Genomic DNA, 27,379 nt, shown 5'->3' with positions numbered 1-27,379 from the left:
TTCACGACTGCGTTGGCGGTGACCTCAGCATGCTACAAAAGGTTTGCCATATGTTGTAGTGATCATCAGTCTACATAAGAAGTCTTCAATTTGCTAACTTTGACATTTGTCATATTGCAGATTAATATATACACATATTAATCTTGCTTATAATGAATATTTTTCGTGAAAGCATAAGCAAACGAGTCGATTTGTTCGTCTGATAAAAACCTAAGTGAAAAGTTCTTCGAGTCTGGCGCACGTTGGGTCTGGTTGGGACTGGCACATAACCTACCTTACTAACATTACTCGGAAAAAAAGTATTATCATTTTCACATTTACGTAAGCGATAAGATTTGTCAGATATAGCCTATTCTTAAATGTTTCACAAAAAGCTCAAATCTAAACCTACTTCCTTAATAACCTCATGGTCATCATGAATTGTAATCAATTAATTGTGCTTACAACGGTCTTATCTCGACCCAAGCCGTAATAAGTATTAGCCAAGAGGGGAATGATGTATTTGTAGAGACTTCCCACCTTTGCTTAACTTGCTTGTCAACTTCCGTCCTCACCTAGAGGATGAACCCACAGGAAAAACAACAGAGGTCAGAGGTAGCTACTATACCAAGGTAAAGTAACTTCAATTCGTATCTACGTCGGCGAAAAGCAGAAAACGTCCCCATATCCTTACGCAAAAGGCATCTTTAGAGTCGAACAGTTTATGCCTCAATTCACGTGGGTGCGTGTGTGCGAGATCGACATGCGCAGATTAAACTCATTGATGGAAATCCAACGGTCTAGTTTTTGGAATGTGCTTGTTTAGCCCGAATAATCGAAAGAGAAAAAATCCCAGAAAAACTGGATTTTAAATTGGAATGTGTTATTCGAATATAACAACTGATTAAAATACGCAGACTAAGGGTTTTAACAGGTCCAGTAGTCCTTTGCATGTCAACCCAGTTAAACTATAAAAATGTTACCACATTATATCCATATAATTGACAAATGTAATGAGTTTATTTTCTCCTGCAGATTGCAGCCAAGGTTAGGTCTGTCAATAGTCTGTCCAGACTCTACATGCAGTTTTAATCAGCATGTTTTCCCATATCTGTGTTGTTCAAGGCTTGATCCTCACTCATGGTTGTGGACAAGGGATCTCCTCGCACCGCTAAGCTGCTTCAACAGAATTCTCCTCTACTCTGTGCAGACTTTACTCAGACTGAAGCTAAATGGATACCCTGGCACAGAAGCACTTCACTACGGTCGATTACTTCATATTTGCCCTCTTGCTGGCGGCCTCCATGGCGATAGGAGTCTACTATGCTCTGTCCGGGGGCCGCCAGCGGACGACGCAGGAGTTCCTGCTGGCTGACCGGAGCATGAGCTGCCTGCCTCTGTCCCTGTCTCTCATCGCATCCTTCCAGTCAGCCGTGGCCATCATAGGTGTGCCGGCAGAGATCTACACCCACGGCACGCAGTACTGGTTCATCGGCGTGGCCTACATCCTGGGTCTCCTCATCCCAGCGCATGTCTTCATTCCAGTCTTCTACAGGCTGCATCTGTCCAGCGCCTACCAGGTGTGTATACATCAGAGACGTTGGACAGAAAGCGGCTGGTTACAGAGTAAGAAATAAAGTGTCTGTTTTCATTGAGTTGCTAACTAAAGCTGATTCATTTTACAGATCACAATATTTGGAAAAGTATTATTCTTATGATTGTTTTCTTTTCAGTACCTTGAAATGCGCTTCTCCAAAGCGGTGCGCATCTGTGGAACGGTCACCTTCATCTTTCAGATGGTGAGTTCTGTGTACTGTACTCAAAGTACAAAGTTACTGTTGAGATGAGCAGAAGGGTTGTAAATGTCATTAAATTATCTTGATGTACACACCTGGGGATGAATAAAGTTACAGTATCTATCGAATCTATGTGTTCATCTCTCTATCCTGGGTTGTATTAACAGGTTGTCTACATGGGTGTTTGTGTGTATACTCCTGCCTTTGCACTCAATGCTGGTAAGTCCATCAGACAGTAGTGGTATTGTCAGTCCTCACACATTATGGCAGCTGTGTACAGGTATGTTACTGTGTGTGTTTGATTCCACTCTGTTTCCTGCTGTATCAGTTACCGGATTTGAGTTATGGGGAACAGTATTGGCCACCGGGCTGGTATGCTCACTCTACACAGCACTGGTAAGAAGATTGCAGACTGTTACATCATCGACACTGAGATCATTATAAAATACCTCCTAATCAACAACAGTTAATCCTATAAACATCTAACGCTGTGCTCCTGTGGACGCACATCTGCTTCGTTTGGACCACCTGCTGCCAGGGCGGGCTGAAGGCGGTGATCTGGACTGACGTGTTCCAGACCGTGGTGATGTTCGCAGGACAGCTGGCGGTCATTGTGGTGGGCATCCAGAAGACAGGGGGGCCAGCGGAGGTGTGGAGGAGAGCCTTGGAGGGGAACCGCATTGCCGGCTTGGAGTGAGTTGACTGACTGTACACAAGCGCACACACGCTCGCTCATGATATTAGACAGGTGTTGGTATTTTGGTCCGCAAGTAGGTCATGGTCATTTTTACGTTTTTTGATATCACTCATTGATATGGACATTGGTACATAAACCTACATCTATGACACTAAACTTTAAACTGCCCTAACTGACCTCCCTTCTTTAAATCCCCTCTCATCTATAACATATCTTATCAACTCTATACTTTCGATGGAAATCTTTTGGAAGTTTCGGTCCAAGTAAGTTTTGTTTCCTGGCCGTGTTCAGCCTGAACCCTGACCCCACAGAGAGACACACCTTCTGGACTCTGGGGGTGGGCGGCGTGTTCCTGATGCTGTCCCTGTATGGGGTGAACCAGGCTCAGGTCCAGAGGTACCTCAGCTCTCGAACTGAGAGGGTCGCAGTCATGTAAGAACCCCCCATCATGCCTTTGTAATAATTGATGTCAGTGACTCAATTGTTATTGTTATTTAGAAATGATTTTGAATGTACTGTGTAATCAATGAATTATGCTTTGCACAGTCAATTTTATCATTACTTTATTTTATCAGTCAATTAAAATAATTACTAATGTCTTATGTCATTAGATGTAACTTGAATTTATGTTAACATAAATTGGTTGTATTCTGAGTCCTGTGTGTGTGTGTGTGTGTGTGTGTGTGTGTGTGTTTGGCAGGTCCTGCTACATGGTGTTCCCCTCCCTGCAAGTTTCTTTAGCGCTGAGCTGTGTGATGGGCCTGGTCATGTTTGCTCGCTACTGTGGTGAGGACTTCTCCGACAGGATAGGCATCTCCTCTAAAGATGCGGTCAGTACATCATGAGAGGCTCTACTGTGCAGGGATGGGTGAGGGGCAATGAAGATAGAGGACAAAAAGAAAGGCTGTTAACGGAAACGGTATAGTTTACTTATCTTTAAAACCTTTTTTATCTGCTTAAACTCAAACCAGCAGATTGAAAGTATGTTCCCACAAACATGTGTACTCTACTTTCCTGGTGCAACTTGGCCCCTTACCCTGTGTGTCTTCTCCCCTTCCATCAGTTCAGTCTGTCCCGTCACAGTCTGTGACGGAAAATGGCTGAAGCTGCCACACTTGCGGTCGGCCTGGTGGGGGCAGCTGGGAATTAGAGTTCTGGGTGACCAAGTGACCCTTATGACTTGTAGGTTCCTTCTGCCCCCACTAGATGGAGACATGGTGACTACCCATTGTCTCCCTGTCCACAATGAGGTCACAAGTGTCTGAAACCCACTGGGTGATACTAATGTGTGTTCGGTTGAGCCTGTGACCTCCTTGATCTGCAGGCAAATGCTCCACCACTAAGCTATACCCACCTGAGCTGACCCTGGTGCTCGTGTAACCTATATCTGGCAGCCATGGTGTCGATGTTGTGTTAACCCAGTGGAATGTTGTTGTCCTCAGATGGTGTTGTACTTTGTCATGGACATGCTCCAGGGTCTGCCTGGGTTGCCTGGACTCTTCGTGGCCTGTCTGTTCAGCGCTGCGCTCAGGTATGTTCTCCAACACTCTCCCCCTGTTGCCTGACTAGGACTGGTCATTGTACAAGGTCATTATTGTACTAAAGTTGCTGTCTGCCCAGAGAGAATTTGCACGGACTTTAGGCACATCACTCAAGCACAAACCACTTATTTAAACAGTTTTACTTGTGTTCATTGTGTTCTGTTCATACTTTTCATACTTGTATTTCAATGTTGAAGGAGCTGCAAAGAATTAATCCTGTGTTCTCTGCATTTGATAAAACATTTGATTTGATCTGATCAAATGGAAGGTTTGGTGATGCTCTTTGTTTTATGTAATTTTTGGAATGTTAAAGGACTAAAGACACACTTGTTCCGGGAGTACAATGGCACTTAAGAAAGATTTGTTGGTCCGGATGTTAGTTTATTTCTTCCAGGAACACTAAGACACTTATTGAGGGACTCGCTGCACTTGTTGGTTAGTTGTAACTGATTTAACTGCTTGTACTCGCTGTGAATTATATTATTGTTGCTTGCTTCCTCCAGGTACACTGTAGCACTTTCAAGGATCATGTTGTTAATTGAAATGTGTTTAACTACATGCTCTTCTGGTTCCACCCATTGGCACTTATTTGCTTTTCACAGTGTATGCTTCATGCTTTGGCTACCCGCAATGTTTTTGATCATAGACCGATGCACTTAAAGCTCTCTCTTGTAAGTCGCTTTGGATAAAAGCGTCTGCTAAATGACTAAATGTAAATGATTCATCATCATCATAAACTTTATTTCGAACACTTACTAGGTCCATAGATTACAAAACAACATACAGACAAACATATAATAAAAATCACGATGTACATCATTTTCTGAGGAGGCTCAGACGCCAGTGAGTCCACATATTAGAAAAGCATCGCACTGAACTTAGTGCCGGATTGGTCAGTACCAGGATGATACTGTTCATAGTAAGTAAGTAAGTAACATTTGGCTTGCACTGCTCCATCGCGGTACCCTTAGCAGCATTCGCAAGCCATCATTATAGGCAACATTCAGTCTGTGCATACTACACTTTTTGTAGTTCCTCCACAAATGAGCAGTATACATGGGGGTACAGTATGCGTTGAAAAGTTTGGTCTTAACTGGTGGTGAGCATGCACCAAACTTTCGGATCAGCATATTAGCTTGTCCATAGAGCATTCGACACTGTCTATTAATGTCTCTGTCATCAGACAGGTCAGCACAGATGTAATGTCCCAGATATTTACATTCATCAATAACATTCATTTTGTTTCCAGACAAGAAGAAGTCGGGGGAAGAGAGTTTAGAGTCCCCCCTGCTCCGGACAATCATGATGTTACTTTTCTTTGCATTGTATTGGATATCAAAATCTGATCCATATTGGGAGCACACCTGTAACATCTCTTGTAGACCAGCACTATATGGTCTATGGTCACTATGATTGTTAGTGATGAGGATTCTTATTCCATAGCTCTATCTCCTCTGCCTTCAACTCCCTGGCAACTGTAACCATGGAGGACCTCATCAAGCCCCACTTCCCCTCCATGACTGAAGCCAGAGCCACGCTGCTCTCCAAGGCACTGGGTCGGTTCCCTTGGAAACACTACTAAAACATGTCAGATGTCCAAAAGATTTGTTCAAATGATGATTGTTATAATTTTCTTCTCTCTTCAGCCTTGGTTTATGGGCTGGTGTGTCTAGCCATGGCCTATGTTACCCATTTGATGGGGGATTCAGTATTACAGGTGAACATGTGTTTAAAAGAAGAACATTAAACTCATCACAGCAGATGTACTATAGCAAGTTCTGCTGTTTTCCATGACAGTGTATTTGTTTCACTTTCAGGTGGCTTTTAAAGTCTTCGGCATAGTAGGCGGCCCTCTTCTAGGCCTCTTCTGTCTGGGGATGTTCTTCCCAGGGGCCAATACTACTGTGAGTGCTGTCCTGTATGTGAGTGATGTCCTGTATGTGAGTGCTGTCCTGTGTGAGTGCTGTCCTGTGTGTGAGTGCTGTCCTGTGTGTGAGTGCTGTCCTGTATGTGAGTGCTGTCCTGTGTGAGTGCTGTCCTGTGTGTGAGTGCTGTCCTGTGTGTGAGTGCTGTCCTGTATGTGAGTGCTGTCCTGTGTGAGTGCTGTCCTGTGTGTGAGTGCTGTCCTGTGTGTGAGTGCTGTCCTGTGTGTAAGTGTTGTCTTGTGTGTGAGTGCTGTCCTGTGTGAGTGTGATCTTAAAGATCCCTCATGGATGAATTTGTTGTGCAGCCAGACATTAAACACACAACACAGAACAATGACTCCTATGTTGGAGATAGGTAAAGTTCAGTGGTATAGCATTTGACTGAAAATCAAGAGGTTGTAAGTTCCGATCTCCCCTGCATGTTACTTTGGATAACTGCGTTTGTTAATGAATACATTATTATACATTAATATGACGTTGTTCATTCATTAACCCTTGTGTTATCTTCGGGTCATTCTGACCCATCAGTCATTGTGACCCACCGTCGTATTGCGACAAATTTACCTCATACAAAAACAAAGTGAAGCATTTTCTTTTAACTGTCGGGCTGTCTCAGACCCCCCACATTGGAATGGTTAAAAGAAAATTATTTGTATTTGTTTTTGTATTGGGTAAAATTGGGTAAACACAACGATGGTTCGTTATGAACCTTTGGGTCATGTGACCCGAAGGCAGCACGAGGGTTAAACCAACAATAGAAAGACAATACTTCTGGTATTAAACCTCTTCCGTCCTCCAGGGTGCCCTCACAGGGCTGGGGGCGGGGCTGGTCCTGGCCTTCTGGGTGGGCATCGGGAGCATCGTGACCCGGAGACCAGGTTCCCGAGCCCCGTCGAGCCACAACTGCTCCGTCTCTCTGCCACGGAACATCACAGCTACAGTGGCGCTCACGCTCTTCACCGCCTCTGAGGGCTCCAGGTGGGACACACAGACCTCCACCAGCCAGGAGAAATAGTTTGTTGAAGCATTGGCCCATTTGGCCTGTTGTTTTTCCTTTGTTGAAGTCTCATCTCAAAACCTTATTTTTTGCTGAATATTTCGCTGCACTGTTGTAGTCTGGAAACCCAGCATTGCATTGCCACTGTTAATTTGGATATGAGAATTAACTTGAAATATGTTTGATTTTTCTTCAGCAGACCAGTGGGGCTTCTCAGGTTCTATCAGCTGTCGTACATGTGGTACAGTGCCTTCAGCTGCTTCACTGTGATTCTCACTGGCTTGGCCGTCAGCTTCCTGACTGGTAGGTCATTCTAATCTCTCTGGGACAGACACTTCAAAAACATGTTCGTAAGAGATACACATTTCAGTAGTCTTCACCCAGAAGTCATCATCTTTCTTTGTTGTGTTGGTGACTCAAGGTCCTATGAAAGAGGAGGTTACCCCAGGAACCATCTACCCTCTGATGACCAACCTGCTGTTCTTCCTGCCGGAGAAGCTCAGAGTGAAGATGTGTCGTCTCGCTCCCAAGGAGGCCAGGGTGAGTAGAGAGGTGGCCTCCAAGAGAATGTTTAACAGACATGAGGTTTACCGATATTATAGCTGCCAACACCAAAATTCCTGTGCTTATACGTATGTGTGAGACAACAAATAGAAATAACAGGCACAAAAAAAGGCTATCTAATGGACCTTGAGCAAACCACCCACGTGTGTTGTGTTCCTACAGGCGTCTTCTCCGCAGTGCCAACTTTCAACTCTCATGGACAGCAACGGGCAGGCCCTCTGGAGGGAGGAGGGCTCGGAGCTGGGCGAGACAGACAGTTTTCTACCCTGTCAAACACAGATCCTGGAGCACGAAACGGCATTGTGAAAAACACTGTAACCATGGCTGCATAGCTGCATACCCATAGTAACGTACAAAACTCACTACTATTGCACTACTACGTAAGAGCAGCTGCAGTACCCATGGTCAAAAGTATACGCTTGGGACTCTTGTGTGGTCGGTCACTAGGATGAGGATGTGGTGTAGCTGCCCTCGCCTTACCAAGCTGTGATATGCTGTGGTGGTTTGGGATGAAAGAGTTTGGTATGAGAGCAAAGATTGTTCTTGGATGTCATGTTTACCCGTAGTTTGGTTCCCGTAAGATTCCACGGTAACTAAATAATTCGATCACAACCCAAAAAAACTTTTGACTTTTATTTAGCCAACTGTTATGAGCCATTAACATTCAAATTCTTTCATTAACTTACAATGAGGCATAGCATGGCTACATGATTATTGCTGATATTGCTGCTAGTGTATACTGCTGATTACATATTGTCAGTCGCCTGTCAGTCACAGTGCGTAGTTGGATCTCTGTGCCTCGTAAAACTAAAGAATAGGGGGGGTGTAGAATTATGTGTTATGTTGAGAAAATGCTGATTTTGAATACTGTTCTACAGATCTGAGAAGGACTATCGCACTTGTGGTGTGGCTCAACCTTCTCAGTGCCACTTTGTAGTATGTATATAAACATCAATTCAGTCACAAGATCTATGTTTTATAAAATGATGCTCATTTTAAAACAATGCCCATTTGTACCGTACAAAAAATAAAGAACATTTCATGGTATCCTAAATCATTTTTATTTCCATTGAGAAAAAAAACAACTAATGACCAACATGCAGCCAATAGCTCTCCAGCTAGTCTGCGTGCTTGCAGTGGCAGTGAGCTCAGTCGTCCAGCTGGCAGAGAAGCGCTGCGCCCCGGAGGATCCAGTGAGCGGCGGGCTCCCTGCTGGGCAGAGAGACGGCCGTGACAAAGTTTGAGGAGGTTCCGGAGGTGGAGAGAGAGCCGCCGCGCTGGGAGGTGCGGTACAAGGGACACTCGTACAGCTGGGGGTCTTCTAGAGACTCTGGAGGCGGCGCTGCCTTATCATCATCTGATATCTGAACACAGGACATCACGCTACAGGTACTGGATCTGATAAGATATGGTGATGCTACAGATACAACATAAGACATGACAAAATCTGGCAAAATTCTTCAGATACCTGATGTATATGCTTTTGAATAAAAATCAAAATGCTTAGTGGATAACATTTTATAGAACATGATGCTACATGTACTGCACCTGGTCATACATTACACTGCATGTGTCTGGTAATGCATGACACTACAGGTCCTTGATCTGTACAACTTGGATAAAACTGTCTGCCAAATTAATAAGTAGTAATAAAACACAATGCTACAGGTAACTGATAAAACATGACTCACTCTGGCTGTTGAAATCCTATAAAACACTGCAGGCAAAAAAATATTGTTTAGGTTTTGGAAGCAATTCAAGTATGAGAAGGTAATCAGTTTACCCGGCAGGGCAGGATGTGCATCTCAGGCAGGGGACAGTGCTGGATGTTGGGCTGGAGCTCCTGGAGAGAGTGGGAGAGCGGGTCCCAGCCGGCCCCAGCCAGGTACAACCCGTACACCAGCACCCCCTCGCCCGGCGGGGCGGGGCCCTGGAACATAGCAGGAGGTTGACACGGTATGCAGGCTACCCCAGCAGGTGACACACATCTGATCTGCTTGATTCTTCATTTAGACAAGGAGCCTCTCTGAGACACAGGTGTTTAGTCGAGTCGAATCCCACTCAATCGATCACACACACACACACATTATAGACGGTACATGATCACGTTTTCCTGGCCATCACACAGCGGCTGATACTCCTATCATGGGTTACCTCAAAGAAGAGCTTGGTTTTGTCTGCGCTCCAGGCGCAGGGTGACGCGTCACTGGGCTGGACGCGGTAGGTGAGGGACAAGGAGTCTACAGCCAGGTTCTTCTGACGGGCACTGTCCTGCAGCACGGCCGTGAGGAAACCTACAGATCAGGACCCACGGGGTTAGGATCCCGTTGTGGAGAACCACGGATTAAATGAAACACTAAAAAGGATTGATATACCCGGATCCGGTCAGATCGACCATGGGAAATACCTTGGGGAAAGAAGAAGCCAGACAGCCAGTAGCTGCGAGGCTTCCTCTTGCGATGGCTGCTCTGCTGGTCAGGCTTGGCTGGGAGGCCGAGAGAGTAGACTGTTCTGAGGCCTGGAGTCAACCCGCTGCAGAAACACAGAAATCTCCTGTGAGCGTTTACGAGGAGACTACGGTTCAGAACGGAAAATGTTTCTGTACAGCAAAGTGGAATAATCCATGACTGATAAAGTTTTACAGTAAAGTATGCAGTGCAGATGTTTTACACTAGGTCTGGCCCTAATTTAACCTGCTAATCTCTAAACCAGGTGAGTGAGATAGTGGTTGTAGCAGAAACAGTAATGATGGTATTGCAGATCTCCAGGACAAGTGTTAAGCAGGCCTTTCTGACACCGGCAAACAGTGTCCTACAGGTGGCGCAATTCTTCCAGAAGGATCTCAGTTTTTGGTTTTCTACTGCCGAGTGCAGAGAGAGGTAAGGTGAGGTCCTGCAGAACATGTAGCTATGTAGATGCAGATATGTTAACATGATGATCTTACAACCTTTCAATGAGGGTGGTTTTGATGTGGTCAGCCCAGAGTCTGAAGAAATACACCCTCTGCTCCAGGTCCAGAACCCAGGACCCCAGGGGTTGACAGGACTCGTAGGAACAGTGCTACCAAAACAAAGATGGTCAGCTTCACACAACAGTGTCCATTTAGTTTGATAACACCCTCATGGCTACAGCTTTGTTTGCCAATAAAATATATTTTACTTTATCATCCATAATCCATCCAAAGTGGCCAACAAATACACAAACACAATTGTATTGTACAAACAGACAGACGTATGCATTTAAAATAATACATTTTAAGGAGTTGTAACACATATTCACATATAAAGTTGTAACACACACTGACATATATGAAACTGTAACACTCATAACATCAGTCAGTTATGAGCATTTGACAATCAACTTGAAGTATGAAGGTGTAACACACATATTCACATAATATGAAGGCGTAACACATAAATAGATAACATAAACACAATAATTCCCACACATGCAGGTGGGCCCACCTGCCAGGCGGAGGGCACCAGCATGGAGAGCAGAGCGTTGCAGACCTCCTCCAGACTGGGGCTCATCAGCAGCTCTCCCCTGAGGGCTGAGCACACGGACAGCAGGCAGGAGCGAGCCACTCTTAGCAGACGGTTGAATCGGTCCAGCTCCTGGCGCAGGACCACCACCAGGGCTGACGAGGCCAGGGAGGACGAGGTTTGGGCGGGCGAGGCCAGGGAGGGGCGCTCCACACCTACTGAAGCCACACACAGGTGTACGCACATACACACAGGTCCACACACACACAGGTGCACACAAAGTCAGTTTTTCACTTTGATTGCCATGTGTGTCTCAGTGTAGCATATGTGTATAAGTTCCTGTTCTAACCCGCCCCATCCAGACCAGGCTAACACAGTGTAGCATATGGGAACATGTTAGCAGAGGGTTCCAGCACCTTCCGCTGCAGTGTTGACTCTGGCTATGATGTCCCTCAGGAGGAGGGTTTTCTCTGTCACATGGTCAGCCTCCACCGTCTCCGGAAGCTTCTTCAATATGTAGGAGGCCATCTGAAGGACATCTCCATCCTGGCTCTGTCCGTCTCTGCCCACACACACACACACACACACACACACTCACATGTACCTACCTGTAGATACCTTCATACACATGATAAATGTCAGTTACTAAATGTGTATAAAATGTGAGTAGGTGTTGTGATGAGATGGGATTATGTCCACACCCCGTCTACACCCAGGGGGTGTGAACTTACCAGTAGGGGGCGATTGTGACCACAGGTGAGAGGGGAAAGGTTTGCCAGGGACTATTGTGGGTTTCTATATGTAGTGTTGTTCTATAACCTTAAATACCCAGGGTTCCTGGCAACACCTCTGGATTTCCAACCCTAACCCTAAATACCCAGAGTACCTTGCAACACCTCGGTCCCACTGTCTCAGGCTTAAATACCCGGGTTCCTTGGGGTTCCCACCTGGCCAGCGAGCTGCTGTCGCTGAGACGCGGCTGCAGGGTGAGGATGTTGTGCAGCAGCAGCTGGCTCTGGCTGTGCAGGACAACAGCCTCAGCCTGGTTGTCCATGCCGAACGCCTGGGCCAGGTCCTGGTCGGGCAGGCGCTCTACGTAGGAGCGGCACTCAGCCCAGCTGGCTTCTCTGGGGAAGGCTGGGTACCCCTGCTCAGACAGGAACACAGTGCTCTTTATTTATAAGAGACACTAAAGACAAGCTAATGATTGGTGCCTGTGGCTTAGAGCTAACCCATGTATGATGAAACTTAGGCCCCTGGAGTATTTAGATAAGTGAGTAATAATTGAAGTATTCAGGTGAGTAAGTAATAATTGGAGTATTTGGTGAGTAAATAATAATTGGAGTACTTTGTGAGTAACTAATAATTGGGAGTATTTGGTGAGTAAAGTCAAAACTGCAGGTTTAAAGAAGGGGATCTGAATAGCTCCTGCTGAGGTCTCTTAATTCTAAGAGTTTTTCCTTGTCTACTTTTAGGGTTCCGAGTGGTTATAGGTGCTGATCTGTGGGCATCTGTGAAGCCCTCTCATTGTGTAAGAGCCAAATATGTAATGGTATTGTGGGGTATGGTTAATGCTGTACACTGGGTGGTTTTGACCGCTTATGGCGGAGTTTGTAACAGTTTACTTGTGTTTTATGGATGTTTTGTTTGTACCAAATCCCTTGAATAAAGTATGATATCCTTAGCCGGCTTTTGGACTAATTGAAACCAAGACGAGCAACAAGTAAAACCATAGCCGCCTAGCGCGTCGTACCGGAGCCTGGGGCAACACTGCAATAGCGCAGCATTAGGCTGGCTGTTATACATTGCTTGTAAAAATGTATGTTTGTTATGGACCTCCTAACAGTGCTGTTGTGGTGGTGGGCGGAAGGCGGTACCGGGGCGGGGCAGAGCCCATGTCCCTCCTGGAGCACGAGGGGGGAGTAGCAGTGCTGGAGGACGGCAGTCAGGCAGCGGCGGTCCCACGGGTCGGTCACACGGCCCCCGTAGGTAACCTCCCCGGTCAGGTAGCACAGCGCCGCCCATGGCAACGCACAACCATCCACCCCACGCAAGAGGCGCTCCTGGTTCATGATGGACACCTGGGTGAAGCGCACACACACACACATATATATATATATATATATATACACACACACACATGCACACACACACAGACATACACCCACGGAATAGATCCGAATATCATCTCTCACTCTAGCACCACCTATCTCATCATGGTTAGTCAACCAGGCTGTCTCAGCATGACAATCTTCCCCTCTACCCAAGTATAGCTTAATGGTTAGAGCAATTAACTGCAGCTAGAGAAGTCACATGTTCAAATCCCCCGTACTGCAGCTGGCTTGGGATAAAAGCTAACTGAACCCATGGTTCTACCTCGAGGTCGGAGGAGGTGAAGGTGTAGGGGACATTCCAGCCCAGGGGCCCAAACTTGGCCCTCTCCTGGACGATGGCGTTGAAGAAGCACAGGCTGAAGAGCAGGCTCTTCCAGTGGGGGCTGCAGTCTGCCTGAGAGAAGGTCCTCTCGCTTGCCTCTCCGCTGGGGCTGAAGGTGTGGAGCAACTTCTCCTTCACACCCCGGGGAGGGTCCAAACCCACCTGAAGGGACACCCAATCACACGCAGCCTTCTTCACATGTGACCAATCAGTAGCAAAAACTCTATCAAAATGATGGAGTTTGATATGACCAAGAAACTGTTAATAAACAAAAACATATAGATGAGAAAAAACTATACATTTTCCTCTTTTAACTCCAAGGTCTCCTATGGGTAAGTGAATGTGGGAGTGCCCTCTAGGGGTGGGGCGTGGTAATGGCTCACCTTGATGGCGCTCTGCAAGACGGAGGCAGGAAACCCTGGGTCAGGCTTGGAAGAGAGCCAGAGGCGGAAGTGGGGGTCCAGATCCGACCCTCTCCCTTTCAACCTGACCACGCCCAAACACACACACACACACTCAGCAACCCACAAAACGCTGTGGCTACAAGGTACACAGAATATACTTTAACAACAGTGTCGTACAACTACATTCTATCCAGACGACGAGGCACAATGAAATGTAAGGACTCCGTGTCACTCACAAGTTCACTATATTCTGCAGCCTGGGCATGAAGGAGGCGGCCAGATGACAGTTCTGGAGGAAGACCCAGCGGCCCTTCAGGACCTGGGCCTGGTGGATGAGCTCGTTGGCCCTCGGGCCCTGGCCCTGGCCCAGGGACACCATGTCCAGGTGCAGGCTGCTGCCGCGGAGCTCCTGGGCCAGCCGCACCAGATGGGAGGCTGGGTCCACACCTGAGGAGGGGCGGAGAAGCCAGGGTAACCAAGCTGGCTGGGAGGAGATACGCTGGGACTGCTGGTCCAGGAGGAGGGGAGGGTGGGTGGGAGGAGAGAGAGAGAGAGAGAGAGAGAAAGGGGTGTAAGGCAGAGAGTGAAAGAGGGTGGAGAGAGGGTGGGGAAAAAGGCAAAGAGAAAGAGGGGGGAAGGAGGCAGAGAGAAAGAAAGGGAGGGGGGGGAGGCAGAGAGAGAAAGAGGGGGAGATGGAGCTACAGAGGAAGAGAAAGAGAGAGGATGAGAGCGAGAGAGACAGCGATGGCATGAGTGAAGAAGACAGCGAGGACAGGGAGAAAAACTAAAGGAGACAGAAAGACATGGAGACCGACAGAATGAGGGAGAGAGAGAGAGAGACTTGGTCTTCCTACTCACCAGGGGACAAGATGAAGACTATGGGTGTGTTTGCACTGCAGTGATGGTACACCTCCCTCAGAGACACCTGCCCTCCCTCCAGGTACTTAGAGCCCATCTTCTCTGTGATGAACGCCCTCACTGACAACATTAGACACTCCGGTCGCAGGACCTTGATCTGAGAGGTAAATACAGGATCACAACTGGCTCGCTCTAGACAGTTCATCTACTTCTTGTGTGACATTAAGGCCTCTGAGTCTGCATAAAGACAGCCAAAGCATGTTACGGTGGCTGTCATGGCATGTACTTTGTCCTGTGTTTTGTGTGCGGTGTTTCTAACGTGTCTTTTTGTGTATTGTGTTGTGAAATGTGTCAACAGTAAATGTGTTTGATTGATTGATATACCCCCCCCACACACACACACACACACACACACCAGAATGATCCTCTGGAAGCCAGACAGGTTCTCCCAGGGGAAGACCCTAAAACACTTGGTCAGGTAACTGTCCTTCTGCTTGGTGGAGGCTGGAAACAAGACAAGCACACCCGGGGACAACACACACTGAAGTGCATTAATCAGGGCACCAAAGGATTGTCACAACAGCCAAATGTCAAAAGCTTTTCTCTTAAAGAAGGTAAATATTTTATATCACTTTATATGCTATATATACACTGTACATACTATGCACTGTATGTATGCACTTGTATGTATGTACACTGTATGTATGCACTTTTTATTTATCCATTTAGTAAACCCTGTTTGTAGTGCCCTGAGCTTGACAATGAAGTATTAAGTAAGTGAATAGTATGATTATTATGATTATTCCTAGAGAAAACCAACAGCTATGTGGTGATTGGTCAGCTTCTTGGCTTTGCCCCACAAAGTGTGCTCCAACCTCGGTCTGCATCAGTGTCGCAGATGTAGGGCTCTCTCAGGAGCTCGTACAGGTTTGCGGCCGACCTGAACAGAGCCCACTGATCTAGGTTGGTCTGGATGGACTTGTGGAGGTGGGCGAAGCAGGCCAGCTGGGCAGAGAGGTACTGGCACTGGGCCCACATGGAGTCAGTCAGCCACAGGTGGTCTGGACGCTCCACCCCCGGCTCACCTGGACAGGGACACATCAACACCAGGAAGGGCCGTTACTGTGTCACTGTGAGACATAGAGCGAGATAGAGACAGAGAAAGACAGAGACACAGAGGCCCTCATGTACGTACATTTGCAAACGTAACGTTATTAGCGCCATGGCCAACACGCAGAAAGCGCAGGCTGTGATACTTCAGTTTACGTCGTATTTACGAAACCTGCAGGTCATCGGGTAATCAGCGCCTTTCTCCGCCCACTATACCGTACATTGCGAGCATTTAAACGCGCAATTGAATGGGCCTCCTTCTCTCTTTCTATCATAGATCAGCCACCAAAGTCAAAACAGTGATGACTGTTTGAAATGATCCTGATACCAATATTTGTAATGTAGTGAGGAGTTTAACAACTGCTGGAATGGAATGTGAACACTGAGTTGGAGATTCGATGTTATCTTTGATTTCTTCCAGTAACTGTAATATTGCATGGCTGCTTAATCTGTAACGCGTAATGATTTTGTGTTCACTCAATTCAAAAAGTGTGATCCTTGTGGCAAAAATCCTTTGGCCTATGTCTTTGTCTTGCACGGGTTACTGCTGTCATTTCACCAGGAGGAATATGCGCATCCTGGTTTACACCTTCTTTTAACAGGCGGAGAATTTTCACCGCAAAATAGAGGTGCACTTTCACAGGCGGTTTTTCTACATACCGCGGAATACATAATTAGGCGCACTTTATGCATCCCCTCCCATCTCTTTATGGGAAACTCCCACTTACCCCTTGACCATCCCGTGAATGCATATGCATGACACGGAAAAGCGCAATTTGCCATTTTCAGTTCCCGCGACAGGCAGTCTGCGCTTTTACCTCAGTGCGGCATGTTTGTACATACCTCGCCATGCTTTTACGCGCACGTTGCGAAACAAATACGCTTGAAGTGGGCGCAAAAGCGTTAGTACATGAGGCCCAGAGAGAGAGAGAGAGAGAGCCAGAGATAGATAATACTTTATTGATTCCTCAGGGTAGACTGCATTGTTACAGCAGGGTTTCAACAACAGTGATATACTCAGCATTGTATGAACACCATCTTTACACAAATTCTGCTCAGATGTGATTATTTTCCACCAAATGCTGATGTGAGACGTTGCGAAGCAAGAGACTGGCTCTCGTAGGACATTTGGGTCAGTTGAATATACCAACGCCTACCTTCATCACGCTGGGCTCTCTTTGCATCCATTATGCTGGCCAACACAGCAGAGTGCAAGAATATTCTCCACTCTTCCGGAGGTATTTCCTGTTTCCCTCCCTCCGGCGAGTTGAGGTGTTTGGTTTGCAGGATGTTACGACAGATGAGGAAGGAGAAGCAGAGCTGGTGGTCGGTGAACAGGGCCAGGGACACTTCCTGGAACGACCACGTTTCCGTACAATTCCATTAAAGTTGCCCTTTTATTCAGTTAGCAGAAGCGTTTATCCTCAGCCACATACAAGTAATTAATATAGAAAATACAGCAGCGGCGATGCAGTCAAGACAGACGGAAATGTCCGTGACATGTTTACCTTGTAGATGGTCTCAGTGATGACATCCATGATGTGGAGGAGGTGGGAGTTGAAGTCCTCCAGGATGGGCGCGTCCCTCTTCCTCAAGGACCGGGCGCTGTCTGGGCGCAGGGTGCCCGTCACAGGGTTGGAGACATCCAGAGAGGGACCTTCCTGGCCTCCTGTAGCCAGCTGGATGGCCTTCACATACATCTCCTTGAACCAGTCCAGGGAGAACTGGTACATGCAGTTGATTTGGGGGAGGTGGGCCAAGACAAAGTAGAGGTCTGCTCCCCGGTTGGCTATGGGGAGGAACTTCCTGCGAACCTCGTCGATCTCCTTCTCCTGTTCTTTGGCCACGTCGAGCCGCATGGAGATCTCAAACGACGTGACCCTGGAGTTCTTGAGGTTTTCTATGAGGTCCTGGTCGTCCAATATGTGTCCTGAAATTGATTGGTTGTTTTAGAGGGTCTTATCACGCTGTTTGTGGTCTCTTATCCATCCATTCTTCCATCCATCGATCCTTGCTACGTTCCACCATCCATCGATCCTCCCTTTGTCCACCCACCCACCTATCCCTCTCATTCATACCTCCTTCCCCCTCTTTTCTTCCACCATCCTATCTCTCCATCCCATCCATCTACCCATCTACCCATCCACCCATCCATCCACCCACCCACCCCTCCCTCCCTCCCTCCCTCCCTCCCTCCCTCCCACCCTCCACCCACCCACCCACCCACCCACTCCCTCCCTCCCTCCCTCCCACCCCTCCCTCCCTCCATCCACCCAAACACCCACCCCTCCCTCCTCACCCCAGGTCCCCTGCAGCAGCAGCAGGGACCTGTTCTCCAGCTGGTGGAGGCTGGAGAGGTCGGCGGTGATGGTGTGGAGCAGGCAGCCGTGCTCCTCCTCCAGCCGAGGCCGCAGCAGGGACACGGCGGAGGACAGCAGCTGCTCCTGCAGGCCCTCCCGCTCCACCCAGAAGCTGATGAGCCTGGTAAGGATACACACGGCCGGCAGGAAGTGGGGGTTGGGCAGGCGAGTGACCAGGTACAGCCTTTGTTAAAAAACATAAACAGAAAGATAAGAGGAGACCGAAAAACTAAAACACACCGGTATCAGTCCTGCACATGAACTGTACAGTACCAGTACTGTAATGTATGTAAAAAAAACTAAGCAACGTCTGCAAGATTACTAAATCGATTAGTAAACTCAAACTTCCCACTAACAGGAATTGAGTGTATTTACCTGAAGTTGGGATTATACTCGATTTCAGTGTCGCCGACTTTGATTAGTGACTGACCCTCGCGGATGATTATGTCCTTCTTCAGGATTGGGTGAAGGCAGGGGTCTATGGTCTCCTGCACATCCTGAAAGCATCCAGGGTTTTGAAGACGGTCAGAAACCAATGCTTAAGCTCAGTAAACTGCTACTTAGGACCATGGCTCAGAAGCTGTACTGTGTCTGACTACCTACTGAAGTATGTCGGACACTTAAAGAAAGCTTAAATGAACACATGGCAACGCCTTTGTCTACGTGGAACGCCCTCTCCGAGCTCTCCGAGAGCCTTCGGAGAGCCCCGGAGAGCTCGACGTGCACCTCCTGAATTTCCGAACCATCCGTCCTAATTTTGGATAGTTACGGATACCCCCTTGGCTGTGATTGGTCTGCTAACGACATCATTACCGTTGCGCCATGCATTGTTTTGCATGTTTTCAGCACCCACAGCCTACGGAGAACCATAAATGAAAGAGAGTATTGTATCCGTCCGTCCGCCCGCCCGCCCAAGGCCTTTAGACCGTTGAACAGTTTCTCTCCCGTTTTCAGCTCAGGTTTTGTATAGGTGGGGCAAAACCCCAACCTATCTACATCACAGCAACCGATCTACGTCAAATCACAGACAGTTGCATTCTGTTACTCAGCTGGTACGATGCAAAGACAAAGTAAATAACACATAAAACACTCAGAGACTGCAGGTAGGTCTGTTCTGATATCTGCAATTGATTTAGCTAGTGTTGCTGTTGTTGCTAAATTCGATACATTTGAGGGGGCGGAGCTTCAAGCAGAGAAGCCTGCTGATTTTCTCATGATTTCAAAGCCTAATTTAACATACTTGTCTGTGTTTTTTTTTTCAGTTGAATTTGGATGGGTAGTTAACAACACATTCTTCTGTGGTGTGATGAACTTAAAACTCATTTTAAATTCCACTTTACAGCATCTTTAAGTGTACATGTACTTAACGTCAGTCAATGAGCATCCCTGGATAATCCCTAGATCGATATGGAAACAGATTTTCCTACAGCGGTACGTCGAGGCCGTACCTGAATGAGGACGGGGTCTCCCATCCGTATGGCCCTCTCCACCGTGCTCATCAGGTTGGCGTCGGAGGCCGTGACCCTCCTGAGCCGGGCTCCCTCCATGCTGCAGACCCAGCGCGTGGCCTGGCCCTGGGGGTCAATCAGGAGAGGCCACAGCCCTCCGCTCTCTACCATCACCGCGTTCTCCGAGGAGTTGCGGTCCGGAGGCAGGCCTGTGTTCAGCCAACGACTGACCTGCCAGGGGGTCGGGGGGGCAAGAGGGGTTTGGGATGAGTGGGAGGGAGAAGGGAGGAGGATGGGTTGGATGGATGGATTTCAAGCACTACAACATCTGAATTTGCAGGCGAGGGTGTGCATTGTGGGTAATAGACTGGATAAATGTGTATTCATATGTCTGGGGGCAAACCTCTGGCGAATACGTGCAAGAGAGCATACCTGGTTCTTCTCTGTCATGCTGGAGAGGAACGAGTATTGGGCTGAAACTGGGATCTCAACACTGTGGCAGATGTATAACCACTGCTTCACTAGAGACTTGCGATAGTCCGCCATAAGCGGACCACAGTAAGTGATGAACGCAGCCGACATCATGACGTCACCGACAACGTTCTGCAGCTTGCTGTTCAGCTCCGCCACAGCCGCCTCCCACCGATTCTGCACCAAATAAAAAAGGTTAGGAGGTAGGCCTGGGGTTGAAACACAGTAACAAAAAATGGCATATGCATTCCAAACACATCCAACTTGTCCAAATGTCTAGCGTCTTCTCATAAATACAGTATGGTGCCTCCTTATAGATACGGTGCCCAGTGTTCATAGAAAACAGAGGAGAAAGGAGGAGAAAGGAGACCTTTTCCTTGGACAAGGCTGATATGAGGGCGGCGGCTGTCAGCAGGCGACTCGTGGTCAGCTCCTTGCGTCTCCCCAGTTCCTGCCGCTCTGACACACTTGCATTGAACCTGTCCTCCAGGGTCCTCTGGTGCTGCTCAATCTGAACACAAAAGCAGTCTGCATCATGGAGGAGCGGGGCAAGGAACAAGGGAGGATGGGGTAAAGGAAGGAGATTTGGGGGCGGGGGGCAAGCAAGAGGTAGGGGGGTGGTGGGAGGGGTGGGTATGGAAGGAGGAGTGGCCTTGGGGGGCAATTTGTGTAAAATGGTTAGTAAGCTTCGTAAGCCTGGGTTGAAAACAACAGTTTTACCTTCAACAGTTTGCTTTTCTTGGTTCTCAGATGAGTCTGGGCAATCACCAATGCCTCCTGGGCCACTTCCACCTTCCTCTGTTTGGGTTTTATTATCTGGAGAAAAATAAATAATAATAATAATTGAGCAAGTGATTCATTAAAAAGGCCAGAGAACACCAGACTGGAGGGGTAGGGTCTACCTGGGATACGTCATGGTAGCGTTCTAGAGCCAGGACCCAGAGGCACATGGAGCGGCAGGCCACAGACACCCTCCCCACCTTCTGGGGAGTGAAGCCGGGGGTTTTGGAGTACCTCCTCAAGAGCACAAACACCTACAGAAAAGAGTTTTTAGAAAAAAAGCCAGTGTGTTGTTTGACAACTGACATGTTAATGTCAGTTGTCAAACAGCACCTTTAAAAATTCTCCAATTACAGCATGTAGCTGCTTGAATACGCACCCTGTCGGGTATGCTGTCTTTATCGAGGCTGACTAGCTTCTTGAGGAAGCCAGGGTCTCCTAGCAACTGTTTAGCTGTGGGCCAGCTTGGTGTCTCCTGAAGGAGGATGCACACAGCGTGCATGACTGTCAGCACCAAGTCTGGTGGATTTGTGTAGACTCTGTTTGAAAATAATGAATAAATCACATACAGTACACAGAAAGTCTCTGTCATAGTTAGTCTTACTGACACATGTTCTGCCCACGTCTACTAAAAATATATTTGAACTGTGAGTGATATTTAACAGGCATAGGGCCACTTGCCTTATTTCTGAAATGTCACTTTTTTCCAAAGCATCTAAAGCCGAAACCGCTTTCTCTAGCAGTGGCAATCCTTTATTCAAATCAGCCCTGGCCGCCTACAGTTGAGTAAACAAGTTGGTGATGGTGATGTGTTTTACATAAAAACACATCACCTGATGGTCATGCCACCAGCAGCTAAATGGGGCAGCCTGAACTGTTGGTTTACCTCTGCATATTCATGCACAACCTGGGTTTCCTGAGTCATTATCTCCTCCTCCCTCTTTACGATGGCTCTGACCTGACTCACGGCCCTGGAATCTTCTTTCAGCTTCTCCATCAACGTTTCTACTTCCTGCAGGAAACACAGGCCCAGTTGTCAGTTGCTATCTCAGTCTTTTCCTTGGCACTATGAAGTAGTAACATTTAAGCTTCATCTGATTTATAACCTTGATCCCCCCGTCATGTACAGTTTAACTTTGATCCCCAGGTCATGGATATCTCTGATATCCATAGTAAAAAAACATGACCATGTTATCAATAACCTTGATCCCCATGTTATTTCTCATTGATAACCTTGATCCCCATGTTATTTCTAATTAATAACCTTGACCCCCATGTTATTTATCATTGACATCCTGGAGCGCCATGTGCTATCAGAGCCTGCTGGACGGGTGACAGAATTCCTGTACCTTGGACTTCTCCTCTATCTGTGGGCCCAGCTCCACCAGCTCTTCTTGCATGAGCGTGACCAGGGATGTCATCTCCAATAGTATGTCCAGTCCATTAGAGAAGCGAGCTCTTTACAGATGAAACCAAATGCACATTTCTAAATTCCATGCAAAAACACCCATCATCGTCAAATTCTACCCATCATAAAAATATAACAAAACATGATGTGAAAAACCTAACCTACCTGATATTGTGGAGCTTTGATCTCTCTGACTGGTACATGTTTGTGAAGATGACTATGTATGTGATAAACGTGCTAGGAACAATGTAGTATGGCCTTCTCGTCTCCTGCAGGAAGGTCGCTGCCGTTTTGGTGGAAGTGTTGTGAATATCAACGCAGGCTCCCGCAATCTTCTCCTGGAAAACCTGAAATCAGGTCATAGTCAAGCTGTTCAAAAGTGGAGATTAATCATAGTCACTGTGATATCTAATCAAAATATCAGTGTGAAATGCACACACGCATGCACACACTGTTCTCCACCTTGCCAAGGCTGTCAAAGTCGCTGGAGTCGATGCAGGAGCTACTGGCCACCTGCAGCAGGGCCTCTGAGGACCAGTCGCTGTACCAGTCCATGTAGCAGCAGGTGAGCAGGGAAGGATGAGTCCAGCAATACTGTCTCAGACACTGGCCTGCTGGACTCACAGCCACAACTATGTGCAGCCTCTGGCGCACTTGCTGAAATATGCCCAAATACACATCTCTGAGGTATGATGTAGCCCTATGGCTCAGTGGTAGACTACCGGTCAAGAGGTTGTAGGTTAAAAACTACTTGTGTGTTGCTTTGAATGAAAAAGTTGTTAACTGCATATTTGTATTATCTTTGGTTTCAAAGTTACAAACAAAAACAAACAAGTTAATTTGTTGGCTAGCTATATGCAGCCAGTACCTTAAAGGGGTCATTGACTGATTTTATAGGGTATTTCACACTGTTCCTTAAGGTCTCCGAGTAGGGTATGTAACATTGGCTCTATGCGCCCCAATGCTACCCTGTGAAATAGCCCTGGAATAAAACGAGAGGTTTTCTCCCTTTTATGGTATGCTCATGAATATATAGATGAGCTGCGCGCTAATTGGTTGGTTTACAACGAGCGAAGCTGCGGAGCAAAAACGCAACATAGCCAAACATGCATCGTGAATTGTAGATTGACATGACAACACAGGTTATTTATAACTTTAGCCCCATTGCCAATAAACGAAATTATCACACATTCTACCTATGCTAGATACAGCATACGTTAGCATTGCTAATAACTTTTAGCGACAAACTCATACAGCTTGCGGTTGTGATGAGCATACGGTCAGAATAGCACATCTTTTCAGCAACAGCGGCTTAGCAAATCCTGCTTTATATTGTCCAAGGTTTTCAAAACTGTCTTTGGTGAAATGTTTCGAGCAAATGAATAATTGAGTGTCGAACTTCATAGGGATCTTCTCATAGACAAACATCAGCCATGCCCATCAAGTGTTTGGTTCCTTGGGAAGAAAAGTGTCAGCATTCCCTGTACAGCCTGGAACACTGCATTTACGACCGTAGTCCATTTTCAATATCCTTGAAAAAAGTCCAAACTTTCTTCTTTGTAATTCCGTGGAAGTACACAGAGCAGCGCGCAGCAAATTTTGGGGCATGACAAAGGTACAGACCAGAGCCAAAAAAAGTGGAGCCACCGTTGTGACGTCACAACGCTTTTTGGAAACCAACCGTTTTACAGCAGCAGTTTCAAATTGTGAGATTTGCATAGGAAAGAGGTGTCAATGGACATTGAGGTTCACTGTATGTCCATTTTACCCACTGAACTGTTGTTATTCAACTATGACAAGGTAAACTCGGTTTTACAGTCAATGACCCCTTTAAAAAGTCCAGCACCGGTTAATGTCTGGTTTTGTCACTCCTGAGATTAAGCAATCACTTCAAGATCTTAAAGGTTATGATGACCCAGGACCTAGACGTTCTACCTGGAATACACACCTGGATGAAATACGAATACACGTCGTCTCTGTTTCCAAGGACACAGCCGTCTGATGAGGTCTTGAGGTCCTGGGAGAACGAGTCGATCTCGTCGTTGTCAAAGAGGCCAGGTACGTCCCCACACTTTAAAATGCAGTTCAGATCTTCCAGGACCGAATCCTTGGAGTGAAACAGAGACAGCAACAAGATCTGTTACAAGGGGTGAATGTAGTATACCCTGACGCAAAACTGCATTTGGGAAGTCATCATTTTCTTGCACTGCCATGACTCAATGGAATACTCTGCCAACAGACATTATTTCATGTAGAACTCCCCATGCCTTCTCACATCTTGCCAAGTATTGTCTACTGTCAAGACAAGAGTGTACACATTTATGAATTGTTGAATTTGTGACAGTGTTTGTGTGTGTGTGTGTGTGTGTTGGGGGGCAGCTTGACCTGTCTTGTTGAATCTGCTTCCATGTTTTTATTTATCTATTTTATACATTGTCTCTTTATCATTATTGGCCTTGTTTTGTTATTTTACTTAATAATTTATTTTATTTTCGATTTCTTTTTCCTATACTAATTGTTCTAAGTACCATTCCATCAACCTGCCCAGGGACTACAGGTGGAAAATAGCAATCTGCTAGAACCTGGCACAATGCATATTCTCTTGTTGTACAACATTAATGTTTTATTGTGCGCTGTCCCTGTCTTGAAATAAATAAATAAACACAAAAATACAGAGAGAGATAGAGAGGGAAGGTAGAGATAGAGAGGGAAGGAGAGAGGCTCAAGGAAGGAGGGGCTCAAGACGCACTTGTTCCGGGAGTACAACGGTACTTACGAATGATTTGCTGGCCCTGATGTTAGTTTCCCCCAGGATCACAATGACTTGTTGCTCTTGTTGGTTAGTTGTAACTGATTTAAAATTCCTGTACTCGCTGTGAATTATATTATTGTTGCTTGCTTTTCCACAGGTACACTCTTGCACTTTTGAGGTTCACGTTGTTAAATTGTAACTTGTTTAACTACATGCTCTGATGGTTCTTTCCTTTGGAACTTATTTGGTTTTTCACAATGTATGCTTCATGTTTTGGCTACCCGCAATGTTTGGGGCAATCTCGTTGTTATGATGAGTGACCTATGCACTTTTGTAAAGCTCTCTCTTGGAAGACGCTTTGGATAAAAGCGTCTGCTAAATGAATAAATGTAAATGTAAGAGAGAGAGAGAGCGAGAGAGAGAAGGCTTATAACTAAGATTCTTAAAGCATAAGGCCTTTTCGCTTTTACAGTTTCAACCCTGGAGAAACTCCTCACACACCTGGACCAGGTCTGCATCGGTGATGTAAAGCACTGTGTTTCTGCGGTGAACCCCGGCCTGCCTAAAAACCCTCCTCAGGTTGTCTCTGAAGTCAAATTGGCAGCAGTTCCATGGCACGGACATCTTGTAGAGGTGGCAGTCTGACACCTGGCACGCCAGTGTCACACACTCCTCCTTCCCTGTGCCGTCCAGCCCAATCTGAAGGAAGAATAGGTTCAAATAACTGATTATGGTTAAGGTAAAGGACAAGGAACTGGTGACACCGAAGCTAAGCTCAATCAAGCTCAGTCATGTATTTGTTTCATTTAGCAGACACTTTCATCCAATGAGACACGCAAAAGGGGATAAAAACCTGGGCCCTATTACTGCTCTACCACTGATACCCATCCTAGCTTCAGGGAGTAGGAGTGTGTTTGTTCCAGCCATGCACTGAGTCAGATGATGACCACAATTCAGGCCTGCTAATTAACACAGTACTCAGAGCAGAGTGTTCTGTTGGTTCAGGGCATGCTGGGGCACAGTATCCTACTTCTACTTTCTGAACCAGGACTGAGTGGTGACTCAGTGCTCACCAGTTAACTAGTGGTGAGTTGATGGCGGTGAGACAAGAACCCAACCCCCCCCCCCCCCTCCCCCCCCCCAGGAAACGTGTTTGTTGATTTGATCTAATGATCTGAGATCTCACAGACATTCAGAGTGAACAGTTAGCAGAGTGTGGGTCTGTGGTGACTGGAGATAGTTACCAGCATCAAGTGCGCTCCTGGTATCCTGAACACCCTGGCTGCTCTCATGATGTGCTCCACCGCCTCCGGAAAGAACACCATGGGGAACTAAACCACACAACCAGGAAGTGAGGACAGCAGGGTGAATGGCCATGCTTGCAGTGTGAGCTTCCCAGGGGTCATGACCAACGATCGGGCGGCTATCATTTCCAATGCAAATCTATTTCTCGGCTTCGCTACTCGATGCTCTGTTTTAGAATCAGTAGATTTACATATGTACCTGGGAGTTTTTTCTTCCGTTTCTTAGATGGCACTCTTCTAGAAGCACCTGGATTTTCTTAAGGTCAGGCATTTGCTTGTACACCCGAGAGCATGCTGGGATATTGGGGTCCAGGAAGTCTCCAAACCTGATAGGCTCCCTCAAAAGATCCTCAGGCGAGCAGGAGACCTTGGCAGTGAGAACACGCCAGATGTGATTGGCTCCAGGGATGGTGGGAGGGCTATAAACACCATGGCAACCCCAGAGAGGAATAGAGGGTTGAGGCGAAGGAAACACGTGGTGTACCTTGAAATGAAACTGAAGCTCGTTGGACAGGATCTGGTGAAAGAGCTCTCTGTCCTGGTCGCACACCAGCCGGTCCTGGAACACCCTGGAGGCCTCGTGGGCAAACAGGTAGGCCATGGCCTCCTCAGAGATCAGCTCAGAGTCATCGGCTTGCATTAGGCCCTGAATCACCTACAGAGAACAGGAGAAGAAGAACAAGATGAAGAAGAAATAGAAAAAGAAGAAATAAAAGAAGAAGAAAGAGAGGAAAAAATAGAAGAAATAAAAGAAGACATAAAAGAAGAAGACATAAAAGAAGAAGAAATAAAAGAAGAAGAAAGAGAAGAAATAGAAGTAGATATAAAAGAAGAAATAGAAGAAGAAGAACAACAACAACAACAAATAGAAGAAGAAGAAGATTTTTTTTTCAAAGTGTCTTGCTGCATCTACCGTATTTTTCGGAAATAAAACCGCCGTTTATAACCCTTAGCCCGGAAGCTAACTAAAGCTAACTAGCTACCGTTTCGGAAAAATAACTTACGCTTTGGGGGCCGTTGGAAATATTTAGAACTCACGCATCTTAAGGTAAATAGAAAACATACCG

General features: G+C 46.7%; 2 protein-coding genes across 3 annotated transcripts in view; one reads left to right on the top strand and one right to left on the bottom strand.

The window, feature by feature from the left end:
• The first annotated feature begins 643 nt into the window (after positions 1 to 643).
• On the top strand, positions 644 to 8,546 carry LOC134026354 (sodium-dependent multivitamin transporter-like). Of its 2 annotated transcripts, XR_009931354.1 has the most exons (16): positions 644 to 1,559; positions 1,713 to 1,778; positions 1,943 to 1,994; positions 2,104 to 2,171; positions 2,314 to 2,468; positions 2,764 to 2,904; positions 3,173 to 3,302; positions 3,915 to 4,003; positions 5,457 to 5,569; positions 5,660 to 5,730; positions 5,831 to 5,917; positions 6,738 to 6,916; positions 7,132 to 7,238; positions 7,357 to 7,475; positions 7,662 to 7,879; positions 8,378 to 8,546. XR_009931354.1 is itself a non-coding variant. In XM_062469032.1 (15 exons), exons 1-15 carry the CDS (start codon positions 1,212 to 1,214, stop codon positions 7,803 to 7,805), a joined length of 1,869 nt encoding a protein of 622 aa, XP_062325016.1. In that variant the 5' UTR covers positions 644 to 1,211; the 3' UTR covers positions 7,806 to 8,546. The 2 variants fall into 2 exon arrangements, 1 of the variants encoding a protein (XP_062325016.1); XM_062469032.1 differs by having other exon boundaries at positions 7,662 to 8,546.
• A 1-nt stretch (position 8,547) lies between these two features.
• Positions 8,548 to 27,379, bottom strand: part of LOC134026609 (dynein axonemal heavy chain 6-like) — a 46,014-nt gene continuing 27,182 nt past the window's right edge. Inside the window, exons 42-76 of the mRNA XM_062469504.1 lie at positions 26,797 to 26,967; positions 26,512 to 26,679; positions 26,253 to 26,339; positions 25,510 to 25,707; positions 24,205 to 24,363; positions 22,719 to 22,913; positions 22,422 to 22,603; positions 22,198 to 22,306; positions 21,735 to 21,860; positions 21,530 to 21,624; positions 21,228 to 21,387; positions 20,971 to 21,102; positions 20,789 to 20,884; positions 20,439 to 20,579; positions 20,030 to 20,245; positions 19,598 to 19,828; positions 18,525 to 18,646; positions 18,089 to 18,333; positions 17,298 to 17,719; positions 16,947 to 17,142; positions 15,555 to 15,764; positions 15,095 to 15,183; positions 14,680 to 14,836; positions 14,058 to 14,268; positions 13,801 to 13,903; positions 13,358 to 13,579; positions 12,859 to 13,062; positions 11,929 to 12,128; positions 11,398 to 11,543; positions 10,964 to 11,199; positions 10,447 to 10,559; positions 9,907 to 10,031; positions 9,654 to 9,793; positions 9,283 to 9,429; positions 8,548 to 8,863 (exon numbers count right to left, since the gene is read on the bottom strand). Of these exons, the coding sequence (XP_062325488.1) occupies positions 8,648 to 8,863; positions 9,283 to 9,429; positions 9,654 to 9,793; positions 9,907 to 10,031; positions 10,447 to 10,559; positions 10,964 to 11,199; positions 11,398 to 11,543; positions 11,929 to 12,128; positions 12,859 to 13,062; positions 13,358 to 13,579; positions 13,801 to 13,903; positions 14,058 to 14,268; positions 14,680 to 14,836; positions 15,095 to 15,183; positions 15,555 to 15,764; positions 16,947 to 17,142; positions 17,298 to 17,719; positions 18,089 to 18,333; positions 18,525 to 18,646; positions 19,598 to 19,828; positions 20,030 to 20,245; positions 20,439 to 20,579; positions 20,789 to 20,884; positions 20,971 to 21,102; positions 21,228 to 21,387; positions 21,530 to 21,624; positions 21,735 to 21,860; positions 22,198 to 22,306; positions 22,422 to 22,603; positions 22,719 to 22,913; positions 24,205 to 24,363; positions 25,510 to 25,707; positions 26,253 to 26,339; positions 26,512 to 26,679; positions 26,797 to 26,967 (5,970 nt within the window). The 3' untranslated portion in view covers positions 8,548 to 8,647. The remainder of the gene's footprint in view (positions 8,864 to 9,282; positions 9,430 to 9,653; positions 9,794 to 9,906; positions 10,032 to 10,446; positions 10,560 to 10,963; positions 11,200 to 11,397; positions 11,544 to 11,928; positions 12,129 to 12,858; positions 13,063 to 13,357; positions 13,580 to 13,800; positions 13,904 to 14,057; positions 14,269 to 14,679; positions 14,837 to 15,094; positions 15,184 to 15,554; positions 15,765 to 16,946; positions 17,143 to 17,297; positions 17,720 to 18,088; positions 18,334 to 18,524; positions 18,647 to 19,597; positions 19,829 to 20,029; positions 20,246 to 20,438; positions 20,580 to 20,788; positions 20,885 to 20,970; positions 21,103 to 21,227; positions 21,388 to 21,529; positions 21,625 to 21,734; positions 21,861 to 22,197; positions 22,307 to 22,421; positions 22,604 to 22,718; positions 22,914 to 24,204; positions 24,364 to 25,509; positions 25,708 to 26,252; positions 26,340 to 26,511; positions 26,680 to 26,796; positions 26,968 to 27,379) is intronic.

The sequence above is a fragment of the Osmerus eperlanus genome, chromosome 9 (assembly GCF_963692335.1).
Source record: "Osmerus eperlanus chromosome 9, fOsmEpe2.1, whole genome shotgun sequence".
Lineage (NCBI taxonomy): Eukaryota > Metazoa > Chordata > Actinopteri > Osmeriformes > Osmeridae > Osmerus > Osmerus eperlanus.
The sequence above is the reverse complement of the archived record's forward strand: the minus strand, read 5'-3'. Positions and strand labels throughout refer to the sequence as shown.